Source organism: Varanus komodoensis, unplaced genomic scaffold (genome assembly GCF_004798865.1).
Source record: "Varanus komodoensis strain SLA01 unplaced genomic scaffold, ASM479886v1 scaffold13_1, whole genome shotgun sequence".
In the NCBI taxonomy this organism is placed as follows: domain Eukaryota; kingdom Metazoa; phylum Chordata; class Lepidosauria; order Squamata; family Varanidae; genus Varanus; species Varanus komodoensis.
In genome coordinates, this window is record NW_025335408.1 from 400,404 (window position 1) to 424,032 (window position 23,629).

The 23,629-nt window shown below is 40.9% G+C and overlaps 2 protein-coding genes across 6 annotated transcripts in view; both read left to right on the forward strand.

The window, feature by feature from the left end:
• Positions 1–981: 981 nt before the first annotated feature.
• On the forward strand, positions 982–9,260 carry TMBIM4 (transmembrane BAX inhibitor motif containing 4). 2 transcript variants are annotated; one of them, XM_044423079.1, is made up of 7 exons: positions 982–1,154; positions 2,782–2,890; positions 3,729–3,834; positions 5,015–5,048; positions 6,380–6,497; positions 6,889–6,934; positions 8,039–9,260. In XM_044423079.1, the coding sequence occupies exons 1-7, from the start codon at positions 1,058–1,060 to the stop codon at positions 8,243–8,245; spliced, it is 717 nt and encodes a 238-aa protein (XP_044279014.1). In that variant the 5' UTR covers positions 982–1,057; the 3' UTR covers positions 8,246–9,260. The 2 variants fall into 2 exon arrangements, with proteins under 2 accessions (XP_044279014.1, XP_044279016.1); XM_044423081.1 differs by lacking the exon at positions 6,889–6,934 and having other exon boundaries at positions 8,061–8,252.
• Positions 9,261–11,101: 1,841 nt separating this feature from the next.
• LLPH (LLP homolog, long-term synaptic facilitation factor) overlaps positions 11,102–23,629 on the forward strand; it is an 86,725-nt gene continuing 74,197 nt past the window's right edge. For 2 of the 4 annotated variants that reach the window (XR_006413957.1, XM_044422874.1), the window contains exons 1-3: positions 11,102–11,336; positions 15,075–15,273; positions 15,981–16,151. Coding sequence is in view for 3 of the 4 variants with exons in the window: in XM_044422874.1 (XP_044278809.1) it covers positions 15,084–15,273; positions 15,981–16,144 (354 nt within the window). In the remaining variant the exon portion in view is untranslated. Of the gene's footprint in view, positions 11,337–15,074; positions 15,274–15,980; positions 21,293–23,629 lie in introns of those variants that run through there. The other 2 variants (XM_044422872.1, XM_044422871.1) reach the window with 2 other exon arrangements.

Genomic DNA, 23,629 nt, shown 5'->3' on the forward strand with positions numbered 1-23,629 from the left:
GATGAAGCAGTTTCTGATAGTATAAATAATGGTTGTGGCAGTATCTATGCTTATATTACCAAGCTTGTATTGGTATTACCAAGCTTGTATTACCAATGCTTGTATTACTACTTGCCAAGTGAGACTAGATCTGCCTATTATATCTGTAACCACACCCTACATTTATTTACATTTTATTTATTTACCTCGCCCTTTTGGTACTGTCCATGGGGTTTTCATGGCAAAGATACTGGAGTGGGTTGCCATTTCCTTCTCCAGTGGATCAGCTTTTGTCAGAGCTCTCTGCTATGACCTGTCCATCTTAGATACTGAAGATGCAACTAAAATATTTTGGCCACCTAATGAGAAGGATGGAGAAGCCTCTGATGCGGTGAACGATTGACGGGTAAAGGAGAAGGGGACTGCAGAGGTTGAGTTGGGTAGATGGGGTCACTGGGACAGTGGGTGTAGGCTTGGGTGGACTCTGGGGGATGGTGGGGGAAAGGAAAGCCTGAAGGAATGTTGTCCATGGGATTGTGATGGGTCGGACACAACTTTGTGACTAAACAAAAAAAAAGGGGTGGGGGAGAAAAAGGAAAAAAAACCCCGCCCTAGCAGCTATTGTGGATGCATGGATGCAATCATGCTCCTCTTTTTGGAGTCTTGGTTCTCAGACTAGGAATGTTACACAGTGGCAACAGTCGGGATTCTTACAGCTCGCGTTGGAAAGCACAAGGCGCGGTGTTCACGAGGGAGCCTCCGAGCTCGAGCTGCGAAGACAAAGGGCCCGCAAGCAGAGTCTGCAGCGCCGCCCCGTCCAGCCCCTGCGCTGCTCACCTTCGCTCCCCGGGCGCGCCCGGACTGGTCGGCGGTGACGTCACCGAGAGCGTTGCCATTGCGCCGCCCCCGCCGCTTCCGCGGAAGCGAGGAGGCGAGTCCGACGCGAGCGCCGGCCGAGGCGGCGAGGGGGGATCGGCGCGCTCTGCGATCGATTAAAAGGCGTGCACCCGGAAGTCATCGTCGTTTGGGAAAGGGACCGTCGTCACCGTCGCGGAGCTGAAGGCGGCCGGCCGGGAAGATGACAGTGGAGAGCCCGTGCTACCCGCGGACATCCATCGAGGATGATTTCAACTATGGCACTAACGTGGCTTCGGCCAGCGTACACATTCGCATGGGTAAAATGCCTCGCTGCGCTGCGGCTCTTGCGCGGCCTTCCCAGCTCCTCCCCAGTAGAAACCTGTCTTGTCCTGCTGGGCTCCAGGTGGCTGCCCGTTCGTGACCTTAAAATACAGCAATGCTCTGTGTATATAATGCAGTCCCCGCCTTCGTGCAGGAGAAGTTGTAGCTGCTCACAGGGGTGACGCAGAAACCCAGCACTTTAATTAGCTGAGTAGCTTGATGCAAATATCAGCCCCTGTCGCAGGAAAAGCAAAGCCAGAAAGCCTGGGTATCTTGCGTGTACTCTCTTGAGGTTTGGTTTCCTCAAATAGGCTAGTAATGCTGCCTGTGCTGGGAAGAACATAAGTATACTGTGTAGTTATCCCCACGTTGTAGTTGGTTGGGAAGAGCTAAAATGTATTGTGTCCTTACGGGGGATGATGGCAAGTTAAGATTGGCTTATACTAACCCACCAGTATTGTTCACCGTTAAGTTCTTCAAGAAGTTGTAGTCAGAGTGGACCCGATGGGGAACATCTTGCTCTCCTGATGTTGGATTGCAGCCACTGTCATCATTCACCATTGGTTGTGCTGTCTGAGAAGCCTGAGAGAAGCAATCCAACAACATCTGGAGGGCCACATGTTCTCCACTCCTCCATAGGCAGTATGATATCCCAAACTTCTATATTGTGATGGGCTTTTAACCGGTTCATAAGTATCTGGAAATAGGAGTGAACAGTGAAATGACCAAGTTTGTTGATGACACCAGACTTATTCTGAGTGATGAAAACAATAAGGGATTGCAAAGAGTTCAAAAAAGACTATCTTCACATTGGGAGAATGAGCATTAAAATGGCAAATTTAGTTCAGTGTAAGCAAATGATGCATTTTTGAGCAAAATAATGCAAAGTTCATGTACATGGTTCCAAGCTTGCAGAGACTGGCCAAGGAAAGATCTTGGGGTGGGGGTGGGGGTGGGGGTGGGGGGTGGATCGCACAACAAAGAGGTAAACCTAGGGTACAGCTGCTGTGAAAAATGCAACTACCATATTTGACCTAATTAGAAAAGTAATTGAAAAGAAAACAGATGATACTGCAGGGTTGTGACCATACCTGAAACACTGTATACACTTCTGGTCAGTAGAATAAAGGGCAGCCAGAATGTTAAAGGTCTGGAACAGCTTCCCTGTGAAAAAAGATTACAATGTCTTGAACCATTTAGCTGAGAAAAATGGTAAAGGCAGATGCAATAGTTATACACAATTATGCACGGTGTGGAGAAAGTATGTAGGGAAAGGTTTTTCTTCCTTTCCTATTATTCAGTGAAGCTGAGTAGTGGGAGATCCACAAAGAACTACTTCACAGAGCTTATAGTTGAACTATGAAATTCCCTGTTGCAAGATGTAGTAGTGGCAACCACCTTAGATGACTTTAATAGTGAAATAGACAGCTTCATAACTTGTAGACTCTAGGTGATACAACTAATCTAGGTCAGAACTGAATTGAAATGAACTTTTTTCCTTGTCTATTTATACACTTCATTCAAAATACGCGTACTTTTTTCTTATTCAGCACTTTAGTTTAGGGTCAAGTATTAAAAGGAAATTGAGCAGTGACTAAGCTGATATATTTTCCCCTATTTTAGCTTTTCTGCGAAAAGTCTACAGCATCCTTTCCATTCAGATTTTCTTGACTACAGTGACTTCTGCAGTTTTTCTGTACTCCAACACAATTCGGGCATTTGTACATGACAGGTAAAGTCTTTTACTGAAACCAGTTGCATAGTATTTTCCTATAGCTGTTACTCAGCAGGAGCAAAACTGTATGGGACTTACCTCTGCTAGGGAGGTGAAACATTATAAAAATGTTGGGAGCAGCACTGGCAGAGGGATAGGCTGGTTTTGTTGATTAACTTTCGTTAATAAATGAAAGTTCAGACTTTCCACTGGAATGCATGGAGTCACTATTCTGAGGGATGCTTTCTTTGAAGTTAGATTTATACGGATTAGGCAGAACTGAGATCTATCCCAGAGATGGCTTGTTCAAAGGGAATGGAGAGGTGATTTTGATTCTCCTGAAATGAGTTTCTAAGTGCATTTTGTGTTATCCAGGTAAATGGCACCCATTCACTATTCTCACAGACACCATTCCATTGGTGAACCTTGTATTGGGGCAAAAATCAGGTTTTGCTTCCACCTTGAGTTGTGGCCCATTTATTTTCTCCCATATAATTCACTTACTTCTACTGAGCTCTGTTTGCAGATTTCTATTCCCCAGCTGTGCCCAGTTGAATAAAATGTATCTGCTTCTTCTAAAAGAATCCATACAGAAATATATTGCTTCTATTAGCATGTCTTTATTTAAGGGTTAAGAAAGACATATATTTGAAATATTCATAGCTTTCTACAAATAGATGTTTTAATTTTGTATGACCATTTGGGATGACTTTAACTTTACTCATTGCAGACGTATTTAAGCATTTGAAAAATCTACAAAGTTGTTTGATAGATTCTTAGTTTCCATTACACTGGGAAAAAAAGATGCTCAAAAAAGGAAACATTGCTCTAATATCTTTTCTCGTGAATCTTGCAGCCCTGCTTTACTTCTGATATCCTTGCTTGGTTCCTTGGTTGTGATTGTGGCATTAACTCTGTACAGACATCAGCATCCAGTTAATTTATATCTTCTCTTTGGATTTGTAAGTATTCTAATAACACACAGATAGGACAACATCCTATGTGGCTGCTTGTAACCCCCTGAACTTGGGACATTACAGACATCCGGCCAGGTGCAGAGGCAAGGATTATATTCATTCTTCCCCTGCCCTGCAGTGGCTGTTTTGGGCCATCTATGTCTTTTACCCCTGTTGGAGAGGAGGCAGGGTTATTGAATTTGAATTGAACTGCATCAGCTCCAAGGGTGGAACAAGGGCCCTCCAAAGATGGAATCCGTACTGCATCCTCAAAGGGCTTTTATACGGTTGCAGTGGGGACTCCCAACTTTTCCTGTGGCCTGCCAGACAATGCTTACCAGCCAACTTGGTCTTTTAGTTCTTTGTGCAAATGTAAACTTAGTTGCAGGTTGTTTTGAGTTGAACTTACTTTATTGTACATGCCTAAACTTTCCCCATTGCTCCACTTTAAAAGATACCTATGAAACATATGTTCTACTTCTTGGAAATGATGTATATCCAGTTTCTTTCTGTATACTTGTCAGCCATGTACCATGGGATGACTTTTCATACCTGAGGACTATGTTTTAGTTTGTAGGCACAATCCCAGACAACATCTTAGAAGTTACTTTGATCAGACCAGTTACTTTGATCAGACCAGTTAGTTTGATCAGACCAGATCAGCAACATAAAAACTGCAGCTTTACTGATGAGAAATTGCTTATAAAATATTGCATTGATTAATATTTAGCTTAAGAGTGAGTTCATTAAAATCAAGTTAGACTAATATTGGATATAGCTCATTAACAACCCTTCCATGTCTTGAATTACAGTTCCCATCATTCCTGGCCATTGGATCTGCTAGTTGGGGTTGATAGCAGTTTCAGATGTTATGAAACATCTGAAAGATACCAGCTTGGTGAAGGCAGGTCTGGGCAGACGAAAGGATAGATGAAGGATCCCAGTTTTTCTTAATCTCGGTATAACTGATTTTGAAACATGTGTATTTCTCAGCTGAGATACATGGGGCCCAGTCCAACGGTTCTGATAGGCACTCCTTGAGACCCCAGGCAGGCCCTTTCTCACCTCCTCAGTGTTTGCTGTACGGAGCTGGCACAAAGTTCTGTGAATGCATCTGAGTCCCTTTGCGTGCGATAGTGGAGTGTTGCTTCCATAGCGATGATCACTGCTCTTTTATTTCTTACAGACCCTTTTAGAAGCACTGACTGTTGCTATCACAGGTAAGTGCTCATCGTTAGCATGTAAGACATAGGTCTAGGCATGGGCATGGTTGGGGGCCCACACCACAGGAGGACCCACCAACAACAGTACCCCCCCACCCCAAGTTACTCTTCATCACATTTGCAACACTCTTTTTGCCTCTGGCTACTTGCCTCCTCCCTCTCTACCTAGGAAGCAAAGAAGTTGAGTGGTGAGGAAAAAAAATGAGATGGCATAGCAGGAGGTGACAGTAGCAGCGAGAAGGCAGATTCATTGAGGGAGGAGGCCACTGAAGATATTTTGCCAAGAGCCTCCAAAATCCTGGAGCCGGCTCCTTGGAAAGAACAAAGCACTATGGTTCTAAATGCAGCTGCTGAGTGGCATTTGTCAGAGCGGTCCACCAAAATGCCCCCACCCTTGAGAGTATATCTTCTGACCTTGCAGGAAGAGATGTGCAAGGGCTCATCTTTGGCCTTGTAGCAGGCTTCTCGCTTCTTCAAAGCTCCTCCAAAGCCCAGTGTAACTTCAAGTGCATGACTCCTCCTTTTACCTAGAATGGAGGAGAGGGAGCTTCTCCTTGCAGTAGTGTTGAGCTTTCAGATGTGTTTCTAAAAGGCAAGGCTTTTAGCTGCTGCTGAACAGCTCTAAAGCCCAGTTCATCTACCAAGCTGCAGGAGTGGCAGGGCTTGTGATGATGTCACATTATTGGCTGGTGATAACCCAGGCTCATCTCAAAATGTCACCCCTGCCCCCCGTGTTACCACTACGATCTTTGTTGCTTTGAGGGTTGTGTACCCTCCAGATCCTTGGATGCTTTTGCTTATTGACTCTGCTTAGAAAAAGATCAGAGAGAGAGAAAGAGCGCGCTATTTAACCATGTGCTGGCACTGTAGAAGGGCCTGTATGATGTGTCTGTGCAAAACCCAAAAAGAACACAGAAAAAGTCCAAGCCTTGGGGAAGTATCATAGTCCTGAGCTTCACTTAGTTCAATAGAGGCAGACAATAAAGCAGAGTGTTTCTTCTATTAACTTTTTTCTGATAAAATGAGCAAGAGAACTATGAAAGATTCCAGCAAAGCTCCCACTCCAATGAAGTATTTACTCCACAATAAGGGTGAAATCCTGACAGAAACAATTCCAGCATGCTGCTGGGGAATACTAAGAAAGGTTTAGATAGAAGAAAGTCCAATATATAATATGTATTGGATTGCACCCAAAATGTGCATATAGTTATTAATGTAGACCAAATGTAGCTAATAGAATACCAATTTAAAATATGAGAAATGTGAGTGTGATGCCCATGCTAGCTTAAACCAAAATAATATTTCTTTGGATTTTTGTTTTTCTATAGTGACTTTCTACGAAGTGTCCATTGTCCTGCAAGCCTTTATTCTAACTACTTCTGTGTTTCTGGCACTCACTATATATACTTTGCAGTCCAAAAGGGATTTCAACAAACTTGGAGCAGGGTAGGTTATTTTCAAATTCCCTTATTCAACAACTCATAAGTATATGTTGATAAGGTTTCTATCACCATTGTACAAAAAAGGTCACCGTTAAGTACTCCTAGAGATCAGTACATTCTGCAAGGCTGCTCTTGACAGAAATCTCTATCAATACAGAGTGATGGTGATTTCTATCAAGAGCTGCCCTTGGAAAAACCTGGGGCAGCTGCATTACAATTATGTGGTTGGTTGTGTTGCAGCATTAGGGCATGTGTGATTTGTTATTACTGTAATGGTAATAGCAAGTAATGGTAATTGTTGGAATGTGAAGGCACGTTTTATGTATGTGCAGAAAATCCACTACTATGGAAATACAATAAAAAAAGAGAATTAACCCACTGATGTGTGTTCACAGGCTGTTTGCCGCCTTATGGATACTTCTTCTGGCAAGCTTTTTAAAGGTAACAGATCTTACTTATGGCTAATATTAAAGCTACTGGCTAAATGAAACTTGGAGGATGTTAAAAAAATTTAAATGCCTCGGATTGCAATAGTGGAGGGAGCAAAGATTTGGCCTGGTCTGACAGAGGATAGTTCAGATGCCTAGATCCAAGGCAGGAGAGATCACTCTGACCTCAGAGCTAGGAACTCCAGCTCCCATCCCGGAGCCTCTCACAGCCAGCCAGGAAAGAACTTCCCAAGCTGCTCTCAGATCTCAAAGCAGAGCGAAAAGGGGATGATTGTGGAGGAATGGGATGAGACTGGGGAGTCAGGACCAAAGTCACCTGAGGGCACCCCAGCCTTCTCTCTCCCCCAGAAGCATTCCAGCTAGATGGGAGGATGAGGCGGTAAAGATCAGCACCACTGGGGCTTACAGACATCCCAATTGCTTCCTAACAAAGTGATCCCTTTCTGTGTTGCAGAGCTCTTAGCAATCAGTGAGAAAGAAATGGCATTTCTGCTTTCCTTCCCCCATACCTGGATTGGGATTTTTAAGACAAATTTCCTTACATTGAACCCATTTTGATCTGTGAATAGAAAATAGGATACTTTTATATAAATCTGAGCCAGATGTTATGATGTCTCTGGGTTCAGAAACAGGTCTGCTTCATTCTTTTAGGTTGTTCATTTCTTATGACTTAAGAATTCTGCACAGACAGAATGTTCTGGCTTTGAAGCACTTGTTAAAAGCTCGAGGGCAGTGATATCTTCTGTGTGTATAACTTTATTCATTATAAAAGAGATATAATAAAACTTAAAGCTGCTGTGCAATCAGGACCTGAAAACCTGGAATGAATTTATTTGTGTGACTTTGAAAGAGCAGGCCCTCTATTGGGTCTGTCACATAGGAGGTTATGACAATAACTTGTTGCTTGTAACAGGGAAAATACTAACTTTTTTGGAATTAGATTTAAAATGTTAAAATCTTAATGTATATGTGCAACTTTCCTGTGAGCATGCAGACATTTTAATTATGGGTCTATGATGGCTAAATCAGATTTTGATGTGCTTTTATGAAATGAATTCTTTCTAAATCTTTGTGTGTGCATATTCTTTTGTCGTAGCTCTTTTTTTATAGTGAAGTAGTAGAGCTGGTATTTGCTGCTGCAGGAGCTCTTCTTTTCTGTGGATTCATCATCTATGATACTCATCTGCTAATGCACAAACTCTCCCCTGAAGAATACATATTGGCTGCAATCAACCTCTATTTGGACATCATCAATCTCTTTCTGCACCTGCTACGCTTGCTGGAAGCATTTAATAAAAAGTAATTGAGAGTTGTTCAAAATTCTGAGATAATCTGGATGTGGCATCTAAGGAGTTAAGACTTAGAAAATCTGCAGTCTGTTTTCAGATTAAAGTTTGTTTTTACATTCCATGGTGATTTCAGTGTTTTCTATTTAAAAGATGTTTCAGGGAGCTCGTGCCTAAGATTCTATTCTGAGATCAGCTAATTACATGGTGCAGTCATCTTGGCTGTTTGGTAAAGGCTTCAGTCCATCCGTTTGCATATTATTACTGATGAAAGACTTGCTCATCAACCTCCAATTGTGCCAATAAGCACTATTAAAACTATTTTATTTTTCCAGTAATTGCCACAGATGTGTTCTTTGAGATTCACAATAGTTACTGGCTAGATAACATAAAATTGAGCTTTCTTAATTTTCCTATTCAACACTGAAACTTTAAACAAGCTAAAATTCCCTTGTAAGTGTTTTACCAGTGACCACCAACAATACTAGCATTTGGAGTTGAAGGAGTAATTCTGTAAATTGCTCTCTTATAAGGTTGTGATGTTTTTTAAGCTAAATAATATCAAGTGGCTACATTTTCAAATACCACCGGTTTTGTAAGAATATTGTCTTACATTTTGCCCTCAAGTAGATAACTTGATTCTTGACAATGGGTAGATGATGAAAGCAAAAGTGTGATCGTCTGAAAGTTTATTCTGTTCTGAAGACCTATATTAAGGGAATACTTATGTTGTTCCCTGTATTCCAAGTTTGTCTACTTTGAAATTCAAAATATGTATCTTACCATTTTTTTCATGAATTCTTTTGGAATGCCAGAAAAGCTTGAAGTACATTATAACTCCTTCTCAAGGCATTCGCATTGTCAGTAAGGGATAAAAATATTTCTGTGCAGTGTTTGTGAAATAGAGTATTGGACAATGTTTGGTCTTGTACTGTGAAATGCTGGCAGAGCAGAAGAAGCAATTACATTCCATCTGCTCTTCTATTAGGATAATATTAAGAACTGATTAAAATAAATTTTATGAAATGTTAATTATGCCAGTCAGTTGTCTCTTTATTTTTGTCTAGTGTTGCAAGATTGTAAACTAATGGATTCATGATTACTAAGCAAACAGCTAACAGGCGGAAAATTAACGTTGTATTTGGTCATTAAAATAGCCTTCAAACAACACATGAATGATGGTAGTTCTCATTCTGAAGTCCTTCTAGATTTCCCAGGATTTAGCTTCTAAAAAGTCTGTTTGGACTTAAGACTGCTTGGAATTCCAGTTGTTTAATCTGGATGCCCTTTCCTTCAGTCACAGGGATATGAGACCTAGTGCCACTATTTACATGCCCAATGTCACTTATTTTTACAACTTGAGTTCTTGCGCTAAATCTTAGGTTCCAGCACTAAGATCTATCAAATGCTTATTTATTTGATTTGATTTGTATCAAAGCTGCCCCTTCGCATTATGCTCTCTGGCTGTCCAGTTATGTCCTATTCAAGTTCTTAATTTAGGAAGTATTCCAAAAACCAGGTGGCAAAAGTAGGAGATACACAAGCCCATTACCTATAAAGTTTCATGCTTTTGTAAACCTTTTCTCTGCACTGCTTGCCCATCTCTGTCCATAGTTTACCACTCTACTACCTGCAAATATGTTGCAGAAATTGGAGTATCCCCAGAATATATTTTCAATATAGCTGAAAGTAATGGAGTAATATATTACAGACAACCACCCCCCCCCCCACAAAACAAAGAACGTAGAGGGAGTGAAAGAGCAACATGGCAATGTATTGGTATGAAGAAAAGTAATTGCAGAAGGGCAAACACAACAGCAGGACCTGACTGGCTCTTCTATCAAGGGTTCTGCTGATTTCCAAACATGCATGCCATCTCCTGTCAGCATCTACTTTCTATGTGACAAGTCTGTTGGTGATAAAAATAAATGGAAAGTGGGCATATATCAAATATGGCAGTGTTTAGAATAAAGAGGGAAATAATTCCTGAATCTCCACTCTGTTCCTGAACCAAAAATAATCTTCAAGAGAAGCTGTTGCATTTTCCTCTACTGTGTGTCAAATTTTCCTGGTGCTGCCTACTTGATGAGATTCTTTGGCACCCTGGATCTCTTGGTCCTAGTCAACTGCCAGCTTTGTCTCCTAGAAATGCCTCTGCTACTGTAGGTGTTAAGTTGGCAAAGCAAGGCTAGGAACATTGTATTATTCCTAATTACATAATAGTATACATCACCTCTCGCTTTTCATGGTTTTTAGTCACACCGTTCAACTGTTTTCTATACCCACTTCTATGTACTTATTCAGTCATTCAGAGATTTAGCTATATTGACATTCCTGCGGTCACTACACACGCGCGCGCGCACAAACACACATATACTACAAATGCTCTCAATTACACTTTGTTCCAACAGTTGCCATATCCAAGAACAGGGTTTTAAACTTCAATAGCCTGAGCATAGTACACACAGATGCATAAAGCTATTGCAATATGTGCAAATCTTCCTGCACATTAGCGGCCTGGAAGTGCAAAGGAGACTTTTTTTGGGGGGGTGGGGAGTGCGGGGAAAGGGAAAGTCTAATCTAGACCAGCCTTCTCCAACCTGGTGCCCTCCAGATGCTTTCACTGTCGCCCCCAGCAAGGATCTGGCTGGGAGTGGCAGGACTACCCAGCCCAGAAGCCACCAGCCCGGGAAACGGGTAAGTGGCGATTGCCAGCCTTCCCAACAGCGGCACGCCGCTCAAGCCTCACCTCAACAGCCAGCAGAGCCGGAGGAACTCGGCAGGGGGCTCTGCTGAGTGCCGGGAGGATCGCGCTGGGCTAGCCGGGCAGCTCGCTAACTGCGGAAGCGGATCCTCGGCGCGGCTCGCGGGGCGCTTTGCGCAGCTTCGGAAGAAGAGGCGCTGCGCCGGCGTGTGTCCGGCGAGACGCGGCGTCTGGAGCGCGTGGCCCGGAGCGAGCTCGGGTGAAGAGGGGAGCCGGCGCCGCCCTGCCTTCCTGCCCGGGCATCCGCCCGGCCTCTGTGCGGTGGCTGAGGCCCAAGGTGGCGGCAGGCAGATCTTCGCCTCTGTGTTGAAGCCCGTCTTAAGCCAGCCTTCGGGGATAAGAGCGTAAGAAGCGTTCCTTTCCTTTTGACCTCGCTGCTCCCAGTTTTCCACCCCACAGCCCTCCCCCTGTGTTCTGTACGTAAACCTGAAATCCCCCATAATCCATGCGTCCGGGCTGTATTCCACGAAAGTTCATGCCAGAATAAATGTGTTCGCGTTTAAGATGGCACAAGATTGTTTGTTGCTTCATACGCACACAACCAGGGGTGCTCTTCCTGGCCATTTGCCACGCTGGAAAATATTTCTTGGCGTTTTGGACTTCAACGAGTCTCACTGATAGCATTCAGGTATACTTGGGAATGGTAGGCCAAATATGTTCAGGGTGTCCTGTTAGGGAAAGCTGATTTACCTAGTCCATATCTAGTGGGCAATCACTTTCCCCTGGGAATCGTACCAACAGGGCATGAGCACAAATGTATTTGCTTATCGCTTAGAAATTCAGTTGCATATTCAATATTCTTAAAACTGGGGGGTAGAAAAAATCTTGACATGTTTCATATGTTAGCACTCTGCATTCTTGACCATTGGGCATGTTGGGAGGGACTTCTGAGAGAATCCAAAACAGCTGGAGAATCTATCTGCCCCCTACCCCAATCCTAACACATGGTTGGGTAAGGTACTGTGATTTTACCAATCATTCTTGGAGTGAGGGTGACTGAATATGCCCTACTTACCCTTCCCATCCTAAAACGTGACCACTATTCTTAATCTGGGTATTTCCTGCACCACTGACGGGCTGGTACAGTACATAAGGATCTCTGAATATAAGAACCCTCCTGCATTAATCAGGCAATTCGTCTGGCTCAGCATTCTCCTTCTCAAACAGGTGTCTCTCTAATGTCCATAAGCGGAATATGTTCTTTGCTATTTTTGCCACTAGTCCAAACTCATAGCCAATGTTTCATAGCATGATGCCTGTTCTCCATGAATTTGTCTGATTCTTTTTAAAGCAGCAGCTAGTGGCAATTTACATGTTGTGATGGTAGATTCCATGAATAAATGAATGAATTACGTGTTGTACTTAAAAAATGTATCTGCTGTAATTTTCATTGGTTGATCCCCAGATCTAAGAGAGAGGAATGAGAAAAAGCAGAAGTATGTTGTTCTGATTAACCTGATTTTGGGAATTAGTAATTTCTAAATAGTATGCCTATTAGCATATTACAACAACCCGCTGAGCTTTTTTTTACCTGCATGGGCTGTCTTGTGCTGGCCATCCAGATGTATCATTTTTGCACCATGTCATAGGCACCCATCTCATTGTGACTTGTGTAAACGCAGGCAGAAATTGCTTGACAGACAAATCTCAATCCTAAAAGCCACAGATTATTTGAGGGTTGCCTAACCCTCAAACAACCCCTGCTGCCTGAGTTTGCAAGATGAGTGATGGTTTGCCAGGCACCCATAGATGCCATGCAAGTCCCCACAGGTGTTGTGTTGTATAAACCAGACTGCTATAAGCAAAAATAGTTGAACTTAATGGCTCTGTTTCTGTGACTTTACTGCATCTTAGCAAATAAAAACCCGCAAATGTTTGCTTTCCTGTCATTAGCATTAAGGGACAGGAAAAATAGCCAGCCATCACCAGTGTGATTTTTGTTTGGGAACTTGCTATTTAAAGAAAGGAATATGACTGTGTTTTTTTTAAATGGTAATTCTAGGCTAGCCCCTTGCTAATGGCTCTTAGAAACAGACTGTATTGTGCTGGATTGATGTTAAATATTTTATGCTGCTTCACTCTCTTCAGATGTCATAATTGCTACATTCATACATGCATAAAAGTGCAGTATCTCTGTCACAGCCTTCACTTTTGAGTATTACTATACAAAAGAATTTCTTTTTCATCAATTTTATTATTAATGTCTTATTATTGATTAATGTTATTGTTTAATTTTTCTAAGACCGCAGTTCAACATGGAAGTAAGGTATATTGAAGGGTCCTTACTTCTTAGTAGATAACTATAGGATTGGGCTGTGAACCATTCTTGTCGTCTTAGGCAAGTTCTTTCCAGTACGTGACAATTATTATTTTTGCTGCTGTTAAGGTATAAAGAAATGGTTTTGTTTATGTATAAAGCTTTTTTGTGTTTGTTTTAAAAACACAATATAGGAGGTAGACTAACTTTTATCACCACATTCTAACATCAAATTGCAGTAAGCCTCAAATATGGAAAAATCAGTTTTCATGGTTTGGCAGTGCCCACAATGACCATTTCCAGTATTTTTGACATCCGTGTATCTCTGTGAAAAGGGCTGTGTGTATTCCATGCTTCTGCACAGGGCATACAAAACAAATAATTTCTACAAAGATCACCATTGTGAAACTATTTAAAAATTAAGGGAACGTTTTTGAATTGCAAAGGTAGGTTTGAAAATATGTAAACCACGCTGTAGCCTCTTACTATAGAAATCCCCAGAACCATAGTGGGATCTCAGTTGGATTTATAGTAGTCAAGATGCCAAGTATCCTGCGTCATTTTTGAAAGTGGGGAAGAAAAAGCAGGAAGGCAGTAATTGCAGGGGAGGAAAGGCAGAGACTTCCAGATGGACAAGAGGTCATGTAAAAATGACTGCTTGTTCATTGATAAAAAATGGAATTCAGTGTGCTTCAAAACTAGTACTGAGAAGAATTCAGTCTGAAATGTGTTGGAAGTCTGCAGCAGAGCAATACTAAAGTGATGGTTAAAAACCTGCTTCTCTGTGCACTTGGAGATCGCCTTTCTTCTTTCTCCTGCATTCATTTCCTTCTTTGTGACTAGCTGAAGGAGAAACAATTTTGCCAAATAACCATGCATATATGTTTGGATTATTCGTTTGAAACTTTACCACTCGGCTGTACAAATGTACATAACCGTGGATTGGCAGCATGTCTTGAAAAAGAAATGACTTCTATGAGTTGGTATGACAGTGATGCCATTTTCAATGTGGCATCCAGATCGAGGAATGATCCCTAAAAGGCTCTTGCCATTCATTGTTCATTTTTAGAACACTGCAGAAAAACATGGTTTTAGTGGGCATTCTTAAGTTTCCAAAAATGCACTCCTATTCTGCTTTCCAGAATTAAGCCCCAGTAAGTTGAGCAGGACTAAATGTGTACATAGTTGCGGCCAAGCATTTCTTTCCCTATAACTTCTTTTACTGCTATTATAAACTGCCATTTCTGATAGATTTTTCTTTTTGTATGTCATCTGTGATTTATTATTTCTTAAAATGGGTAAGAACCTTTGAATATGTATTTAAGTGGAAAAACAAGGTTTAACTTAAAGCAGTTAATTCATATAATGTATATATGTGTGTGTTATAGAATTCAAGAGATTTGTTTATTTGGCATTGGAGACTTATTTATTTATTAGATTTCTATCCTGCCCCATTAGCCAGAAATGTTCACTTTGTTCACATATCTACACAAACAGTTCAGTCCTGTACGCAGTGAATTAGTCTGCTGTGGGTATGGCTAAATTTGGATCTAGCTTAATGGGTATTTATGGTGATATAGCCAACTGGTCAGGGATGGGGGACCTTTGGCCTTGTTGGACTCCACCACTCATCAGCCAGTATAACTACTGATAGAAGTTGAAGTCCAGCAGCCTCTGGAGGGTTACAGGCTCTCCACCCCTGCAGTAGGTGATACATTTATACTGGCAGTTTACTTCGTGGTCTTTGTGCATATGTGCAAACCCTGTGATGTCTTTAGGTTTCCAGGGGATTAAGTGTTGCACTTTATTTTTCTGTTTATTGAAGCAAATCAAAATGGCAAAAAGCATAAGAAGCAAATGGAAGAGAAAGATGAGAGCAGAGAAGAGGAAGAAAAATGCCCCCAAGGAGCTTGCCAGATTGAAGAGCATCCTGCAAACAAATACTGATGTTCTAATGGATGAAGTAAAAGAAATTGCAACTGTCATAGCTGCTGAGAAAGTTACTGAGAAAAAGGATCCTGATGGTTAGTTGTTGTTTCTTTATTTTGCTGTAAAAACTGTGGCAAAGAAGTTCTGAAAGTTTGGAAATAAACTTGTGAGAAATATGCTGTATCTTCTGCCTGATCAAGACCTTTTTCCTTTCATTCTTTTGCTACTTCTCTTCCCATATTTTCATTAGTTTCACAAGTCTCCCAACATTTCCACTAAGGAGATTTCTACTATATAAATACAGCTGCTTTCTGGGCCAGTGTTGTGCTTAGGTGTAGAATACAGCATTGTGATGCACAGAACAAAGTGCTTACAGAAGAAATATGACATGTCCTTATATATGTATTTTGATTAATAGTGTTCCTCATCCAAGTGCCTGGCATGGGGTGACACAATATGTAGGGCCAAACGTAAGACACTAGAAAACAAAGAGAAATACAATTTGTTGATAAAATATAAAATCAGACCTATTGTCCACTCTCTTTTTCCTTTTTCAAAATTGTTTTTCAACTCCTTTTCTTTGAGACCATCTATTATCCTTCAATACAGCGCACTCACACACACTCTTTTATGCATCCTCTTCTCGATTCATCATTCTCCCATCAACACCATGATAAGCAATAAAGCTGAATTATTACCTTATTCAATTACCATCTTCTTATTAGCTTTTGGCTCTAAGAGTTTTAAACAAACAGATACAGCATTTCATGCAGCATACTTCTTTATGGGCTTATTTTTCCAGATGATACCAAGATGGACACGGATGCCAAAAGAAATAAGAAAACTCTTCTGGATGAACATGGACAGTATCCAGTATGGATGAACCCCAGGCAGAGGAAGAAACTTAAGGCAAAGCGTGGCAAAGGAAAAAATAAGCCCAAAGCACCAAAGGGATTAGCATGGTAGAGTCCAAGTGAGTTTTAAGATGTAGAAATGACTATTTCAAAAATGGGGACCCTCTTCCCCCAGATGAAGCCCATGTCTCTATCCAGGGGCAAATTGCAAGTTTTTTGCTTCAGACTCTTGGAACTGTCCGCTTGGGGTATAGTTCATTTACTTTAACATCCATCTTACATGTTGTATAAATTGGAGTACAATCAAACTAAACTGAAATAAATCCTTTTAAAAATAGTGGAATTCAGGTACCCAGTCAGTTGTTCTAAATCCCATTGGTTTCAATTTCCAGAGATGATATGTATTGTGTTGGTCTGTTGCAGTGAAAATAACAAGTCTTGCAATACCTTAATGTCTATTAGATTTATCATGGCAAAAGCTTTTGCGAAGTGCAGTTTGTCATGTAAGGGTGCAGTCCTATGAGGACACCCATACTCTCCAAAATCAGAGGATTATGAGCATCCTGTGCAGGAGGGGGGGGGGGAGGGTGGAAGCAAACGTTGCCCCTTTGCTTCTCCTGCCCTGCAATGTTGGCTGTCTACCTGGTGCTTCAGAAGGGGAGAGAAGGAGGCCAAGGCACTGCCAGAAAACCTCATACCCCTGTGGTGCCAGACTCCTCTGTGCCTGCTATAACCACAGAGAAACAGCCAGAGTGGTTCTTTCCATGACAACTGTGAGGAGGAAAGGAGGGCACTCTGAGTGTGGAGTCCCAACTCTGATGGTGGACTGTTTTCTGATGTCAGAGCAAGGACCTGAAAATTCCTAGGCCCTCTAGATGCTGTCTAGGGGCCAGAGGAGCCTTTTCTAAGAAACAATATCTTGTCACTGTTACTGATTTCAGTGAAATTTAGTTACAGCCAATACTCACTGGATTGTGCTACAAATAAGTAATGTGTACTTCAGTCATGGCTGGTGTAACAGCAACATTCAAGTATGATCATGTTATGTCTTAATTCTTTCCTTTCGAACCTATGCTACTATTTTTTATATATGCGAACCCCCTAAAATCAATGGGTTTAGCACAGCTGCATCTGTATTCGATGATGGCCAGCATCTGTATTTGTAGGTAAAAAAGCTTAATTAGCACTTCCTTTAAATATTAAGGACATGATTGATTTTACTGATGTCAGTGGGCAAGAACTAAGCAAATACTGTGCAGCCATAGCTTTTTTCTTCTTTTCCCTATTTCTTGTGCTCAGTTGGGCATTTCCCATCCAGGTGTGCATAGGATTGCTGCTGCATTCTTCCTTTGAATCAGCAGGACTTTACAGTTCCGGTACTATGCACACCTAAGAGTAAGCCCTGTTTAATTCCTTGGGGATTACTTCTGATAGACATATATAGAACTGCACTGTAAAGCTGCAGTCTCAAGCAGAGTACAAGCTCCAAAGAACCCAGTTGGACTTACGCATATGTTCTATAAAATGCTTAGCCTCTCTAAATATTCAGATTTTTAAAAATATTGTAGATGTGACTGAATTCAGTACTGTAAACTTTGATGGCAAGTTGTACATTGTACTTTTGAAAAATTGAATGTGGAAAGCAGTTGGGTTTTATTACTCGAGAGGATAGCTCCATTTCTATATCAGTAAATGGCACAAAAGAGATTCAGTTATCCTGTCAAACTGTACAAGTATATAAGTAAGAAGATCTCTTTACATTAAAAACTTTGAAGCTGGTCTTTGACCATATTAAAGTTGTTATCTATCAGTTAAAAACTTGCCTTTTATAAGTGCCCCAAGGGTACAGTACAGCAATCATTAAAAATATATTCAGCTAAGAAACCAAATTTCAACTAGTTCTGAAGTTTGAAACATCTCCTGAGACACTTATGGTACAGCACATGATGAAATCGGGGAAAATGATGCAGAAATGACACTGTTCTCTTGACTGGAAAAACTCAAATTGAAGAAATAATGCAGCCTTTGACAGAAGCAGAAGGCGGCAGGAAGTTCTCATTTTTTCATGATTTTTTCATCTTCAAATTCAACTGGTGAAGAATATGACACTTCTTTGGATGTGTTTCAGGCACTGTTGATCTGCATGTTATGCCTGGGAAAATGTAGTTCCTTGAACGAGTTCTCTAGAAAGCTCTGTTAGAATTTTCCTGATATGGTAACAGTCTATAGGTTAGATTTCAACTGAGCATCTTGCAGCATCCCATAGGGGGTCTTCTCATGAAGAATGCAAAGTAGTCTTCATGTATCTGGCCTCCTCTCATCAACTCAGCATGGCTATTGGACTTAACAGAATGGTAGTCCAACACATTTGGAAGGAACCCGGTTGAGAAAGGCTAATTTATATTCCATTGGCAACTAGACCAATCCCTATTTCACCTTTTAATATGCATGTATCAGTTTTGCCATAAGTTTGGAGGAATGTAAGCACTATGAGTTCTACAGTCGCTCAATTTGGTAACAACTGCGGGTAGTTTTCTCCTTTTTCTGGGAATTGTGACAGGAATGGGAAATGGTGATCCTGCAGATTCCGTGGGACTCTCGTCAACCCTGGCCAGCATGGCCAGTGGTCAGGAATGATCAGAGTGGTAGTCCAGCAATATATGAAGGTCACAAGTTCCCCACCCCTCTTACATGATTTAGGATACTCACAGTGCTATGGTGAAAGATACTGTCACAAACAAATTTGTGTTAAAATTCTATCAGTTCTAGTTCACTAGTAGCAACAAAAGGTTTACCTCCAGAACAGCTCTGATGGCTTTATGCTGATAAGAAAGGAATGCTATGGAAGGAAAGCAGCTAATACTGTCCTGTGGGACTTTATTGTAACTTTCTGCTTTAAGAAGAGCTGTCCACTGCTGTGCTTCATTGCAACATACAGAGGTAAGCCAGCTTCTCCAACTTGGTGCTCTCCAGGTAATTTGGACGACTGCTCTGCATTTCAGCTGAATAGCTGCTTTTGCCCATCAAGTTGAGGCACTTTTGGAGATGAAGGAAAGGAGACAGAAGGACTGTCAGTATACATTGTATCCTAGTGGTCCCAATCACTTCTCCTTGCCCCCTGTACCCACTCCCCAGAGTTAGATTCCTGACTTTAGGTACTCAGTATTCCATCCTGTTCTTTCTATTCTGGTTGGGCACTTGAGTTTGGTTGGGCTGAACTTGAGTTTCAGCTCTGCTCTGTCCATGTGGTGGTCGCTTCATTTCCAAGGCAGTTTTTCTTTACCTCCTCCCAGTATTGCCCCTGTTCTGCTCTGCTACCTAACTCACATCTCCAGGGCCCATTTTCTGTTCTCTGGTGCTGCCTTGTTTGCACAGAAACCATGTTGCTGTGTACACCCAGAAGGAACATTATACTACCATGCCCACTTCTAGACCTGATTTGTCAGCCTCTTTCTCCATTTGCAGTTTCACAGGAACTTGTGTCCTTTGTGTGGGCAGCAGAATTTGAGTTCATTGATAGTTGTGGGATGGAAAATATACACAATTTCAGTGCAGAAGCTGCAGTGAAAGCCAACCATTTAGCCATGCTTTTTAATTCTTGAGTCATTTAGCTATCTCCCCTACCTCACTCCCATTTTCTGTCTCTTTGCCACACTCTGCATTCATTAGTTCTTTGCTGTACTCAGGGTGTAAGGAAAAGCCACACTTTAAGGCTTGAAATTCTGTTTTTGTAACTAAATTATTTTGACTTCAGAATTTCTTGATAATCGCTTAGCCTCTGTTTGATGCCCACATTCTAGCTATGAGCATCAGAAATCCAGGAGTTCAACTGAGTTTAGGTTTACCACCCGGCCAGCTTTTGTCACCTTGGCACTCAGCATCACTGAAAGAGCTAGAGACTTCCACCCCAGGGGGATTTCAGTGGGTTGCTTGTGTCCACTTGGCTTTTCCAACCATCTATGGCCAATGAGCAAGTGAAGTCCTTTGAGCCCCGCTTGCATGGAACAAGGTAGGTCTAACCACTTCGGCTCTTTTCCTCCTTTAAAGTTCTCTTTTCTACCTTCACAGCTCTCCAGTTTCACTAGAAGCTGCACTTCTTCTGGCGCACAATTTCACAAGCCCTGCCTTGCCATCTCAACACCACCTCTTCCCCTTCTTATTTGGGCAAACATCAGCTTTCCTCATCTCCATCTACAGACTATTAGAAGTAGTATGTCTCTGCCATTTTTCTCTTTTCTAATGTTTGTATACACATGTATGTTAAAAAAAAATATATTTTATTTTAAATTTGGCTGAGATGTTGCTGCTGTGATTACAACTAAAGAATGGTGCTCATTTAGCCTTTCTTTGGAGGGTACCAAAAAAGGTTAGAGTATGGTTGCAATATTGATAGGCTATTGGTGGATTAGTAAGCATTTAGTTATGGTGATAAAAGATATAAATCTGACTGTTATAACATAATTTTTCATTGTGATGGAGCAGAACACTGTTGCTTTTTGGCTTCCAAGAAATATTACTAAATTGACTTTGACTGAAGGTGAATTTCTTCAAGACGTTACTTATTGGACAAGGGGTTGTAAGTTTCAAAGCTTTTGTTCCTATTTTAAAAAATTCTTATCTTCTCCTGAAACTCTCGCAAAACATATGCAGTAAAAGGTGCCTGGATGAAGAGAGCAGTTGGAGGTCATCTTTTTTCACCTCTAGGTCATTGGTTCAAATGCAACCCAGTGGTGAAAAGTGATAACCATCTGATGGCTATTCAGTAGGCAATTAGCATGGGTAGGTGGTCTCCCTCCAGTTTCCAACTGATGCTGATTGAAATTTTTATTGAAGAGCAATGAATAAAATGATGGACTTCATTCTCTTTCTAAGGGATGATGTTGGAAAATATAAATATGTGAAAGTTTGGTAATGGCATGTTTTCTACCTGTTAAGTACAATCTTGAGCTTTGATATGTCCAGTAGATGGCGCTATGGGTATCTGTTAAGCTCAAGAAAAAAATTATCCAACTGCATCCACAGTAAAATTGTTTTTGTTCCAGGTTGGTGTGTGTTCACTCGCTCGCTCGCTTGCACTCTCCCCACCCCCTGTGTGTGTGCGCGCACATATAAAGATACAGTGAAAGATTATAAATATGCTATTTTGTAGGAATTTCTAGTTCCATTTTTTAAAATTCTATTGCACTTTTAACATTTTGGTGTAAATACTTCCAGCAATTGTTATACTGTTCTAAATAAATAAATAAGCATACAATGTTGATTGAAGGAGAAAGAATTCAAACAATTTTACAGCAAACATTTTTGCTCCTGGTTATACTGTCGTCCATAAATTGAAATAATTGAAACAACAGTAATCAATTTAAATAGCATTCATAAAAAAGTTTGGTTGGAATTAGCTGTTTTTTAAACATATTCTTTTCATGGTTGTACACATTAGACTTTCCCTCAAAAGAGTTTTGTTATTTGAGAAGGTTTTGGGGGAAATCTATTGCCTATTGGTACAGATATATTTCATGATTGTTTGTTTTATTTTAAAATCAGCATAAACAAGGATGTTTGGTTTGGATTTTCAAATTGCCATGTGGTGTTTATGGCTCAAGTGTTAGTCCAAGAAAACTGGGAAAAGAAACATAAGTGAAGCTGACTGCTATTCTAAATAGTCTAATCAATAGTGAATGGCAAAACATGAAATCAGCAGAATGCATAGTTAAATAGCCATTTAAAACAATTTAAGTTTTGCTAATGCAAAACCAACATTTGTTCCTTACAAAAATCTAGTCTGACAGCCTCTCTTTAAAAGTAACCAAAAAACGCCTTGCTTTTAAAAATGAAACAAGGCATTTCTAGCCTTTGCTCTGACATAGAAAATTATCTGACAAATCATGTTGTTTCTAATAGAGACACTGAGGCAAGGATTGATGGGCACATTTGAAACGTTGAGGGAATGTCACCAGCATGTGACATTTGTGACACTAGACTGTCACAAAATGGCTGCCATCGTGGGCATGGCCATGTCCTAGAAGGCAAACTGATGGGATAAAATGAAAAATACTTTTCCCAAGAACTTGAGCAAGATGTGTTGACGGATCTCCAAAACACAACACTTCAATTTTGAACCCCAATAAAGTATTGGGCTGTAGGTCAGTGTTTTGCTTTGCAATATGGCAATCTCATTAAAATATTTTAATAAACACTTTTAAGACTAAACTTAAAATCAGGAGAATGGTGAGTGAGATGGGCATAAATGGTGGTTATGTGAGCACTTTGGTGCTTGTGGGACCACATTACAGATTCTGGTATTGGGTATATTTTAATAGCGTTCCTTTAAGAACCCCTCATGGGATTAAATGCGGCCGAAAATAGCAAACTTTTTTTCTTTTTGCAATTTTTAATTTTAAAAATTTACAAAGAGCTGTGATATTCCATTTTATTACAAATTGGAGACTAAGAACTTGCAATTCTATATATTTGTAGGTGATAACATCAGAATCAAGTAACAATCATTTTAACGACAATGCAGTATGAAGAAGGTTCACCCCATTTCCCCCTAAACATGGTCCAACAAGAACACGCTGAGAAATTTTAGGAAAATATGACGCTGCCTTAGACCAAGTAAAAATATTTGTCCAACTAGTTTAACACCTGAATGCTAGTGACCATTCAGGAATTTGGGCAGAGAGTTTTCTTTGTTGGCCAGTTTTAGTTGGACATGCTGAGAACTGACTCTGGGAGCTTTTCTATGCAAAGCATGTACTGGTTGAGGTAGGGCCCTTCTGCTTGTTTTCTTTGAAGGAGAAAGGAGTTTAGACATGCAGCGCCTTCACGGAAATCATTTTGTTTACAACTGTATTGGATGAGCAGATACCGTGAGGAGGAAGATACAAGCCTACCTGCAACCCCATGGCCAAACTGCGGCATTGGAGCCCCCTTGCCCACATGAGTTAATCTAATTATCAGCCTATTTATTAGATTTACATATTGCCCGCTTGGCAAATGCCCTCTGATTCGTTTACAATCATAAAGCCAAAAAACAGCAACAATATAGTCCCAAATAAATAAGTGATATGGCAAAAGAATGCAAGATTCAAAATAATAATATAGAATTAAAACATTTAACATTTATTTAAAAATTTAAGGAGCCTGCAGCAATATTAATAAAGCAACAAATTCAAGGCTAAGTGCCCTCTTTAAAAAAGAGAGTCTTAACTGGTGTCTAAATGTATACAGGGATGACAATAGGTAGGCTACAAAGAGGGCACCTTTTCATGTAGCTGCCCATCCTTTCATTGTCAAGAAGATGTGGACAGTTCAGTAGCAACATATGGGAGAAAATGTTGCTACAGGTAGAGTGATCCTAAGTCATTTTGAATCAGGCCTAGAAATTGACTGGCAAACAGTGCAGTTGATACAGCACTGAAGTAATATGGTCATAGACATTCCTTGTATAATCTGGAGCCTGTTTGACACTCCCCTCCTCATATGTTGTATAATAGGGAGTAAGTTTTAGAATGGAAAGAAAAATATAGATCATCCCCATATGTGTGTATGCATGTATGAATAGCGGGGCCAGTTCCTGCTGCTTCCTATCATACAGAAA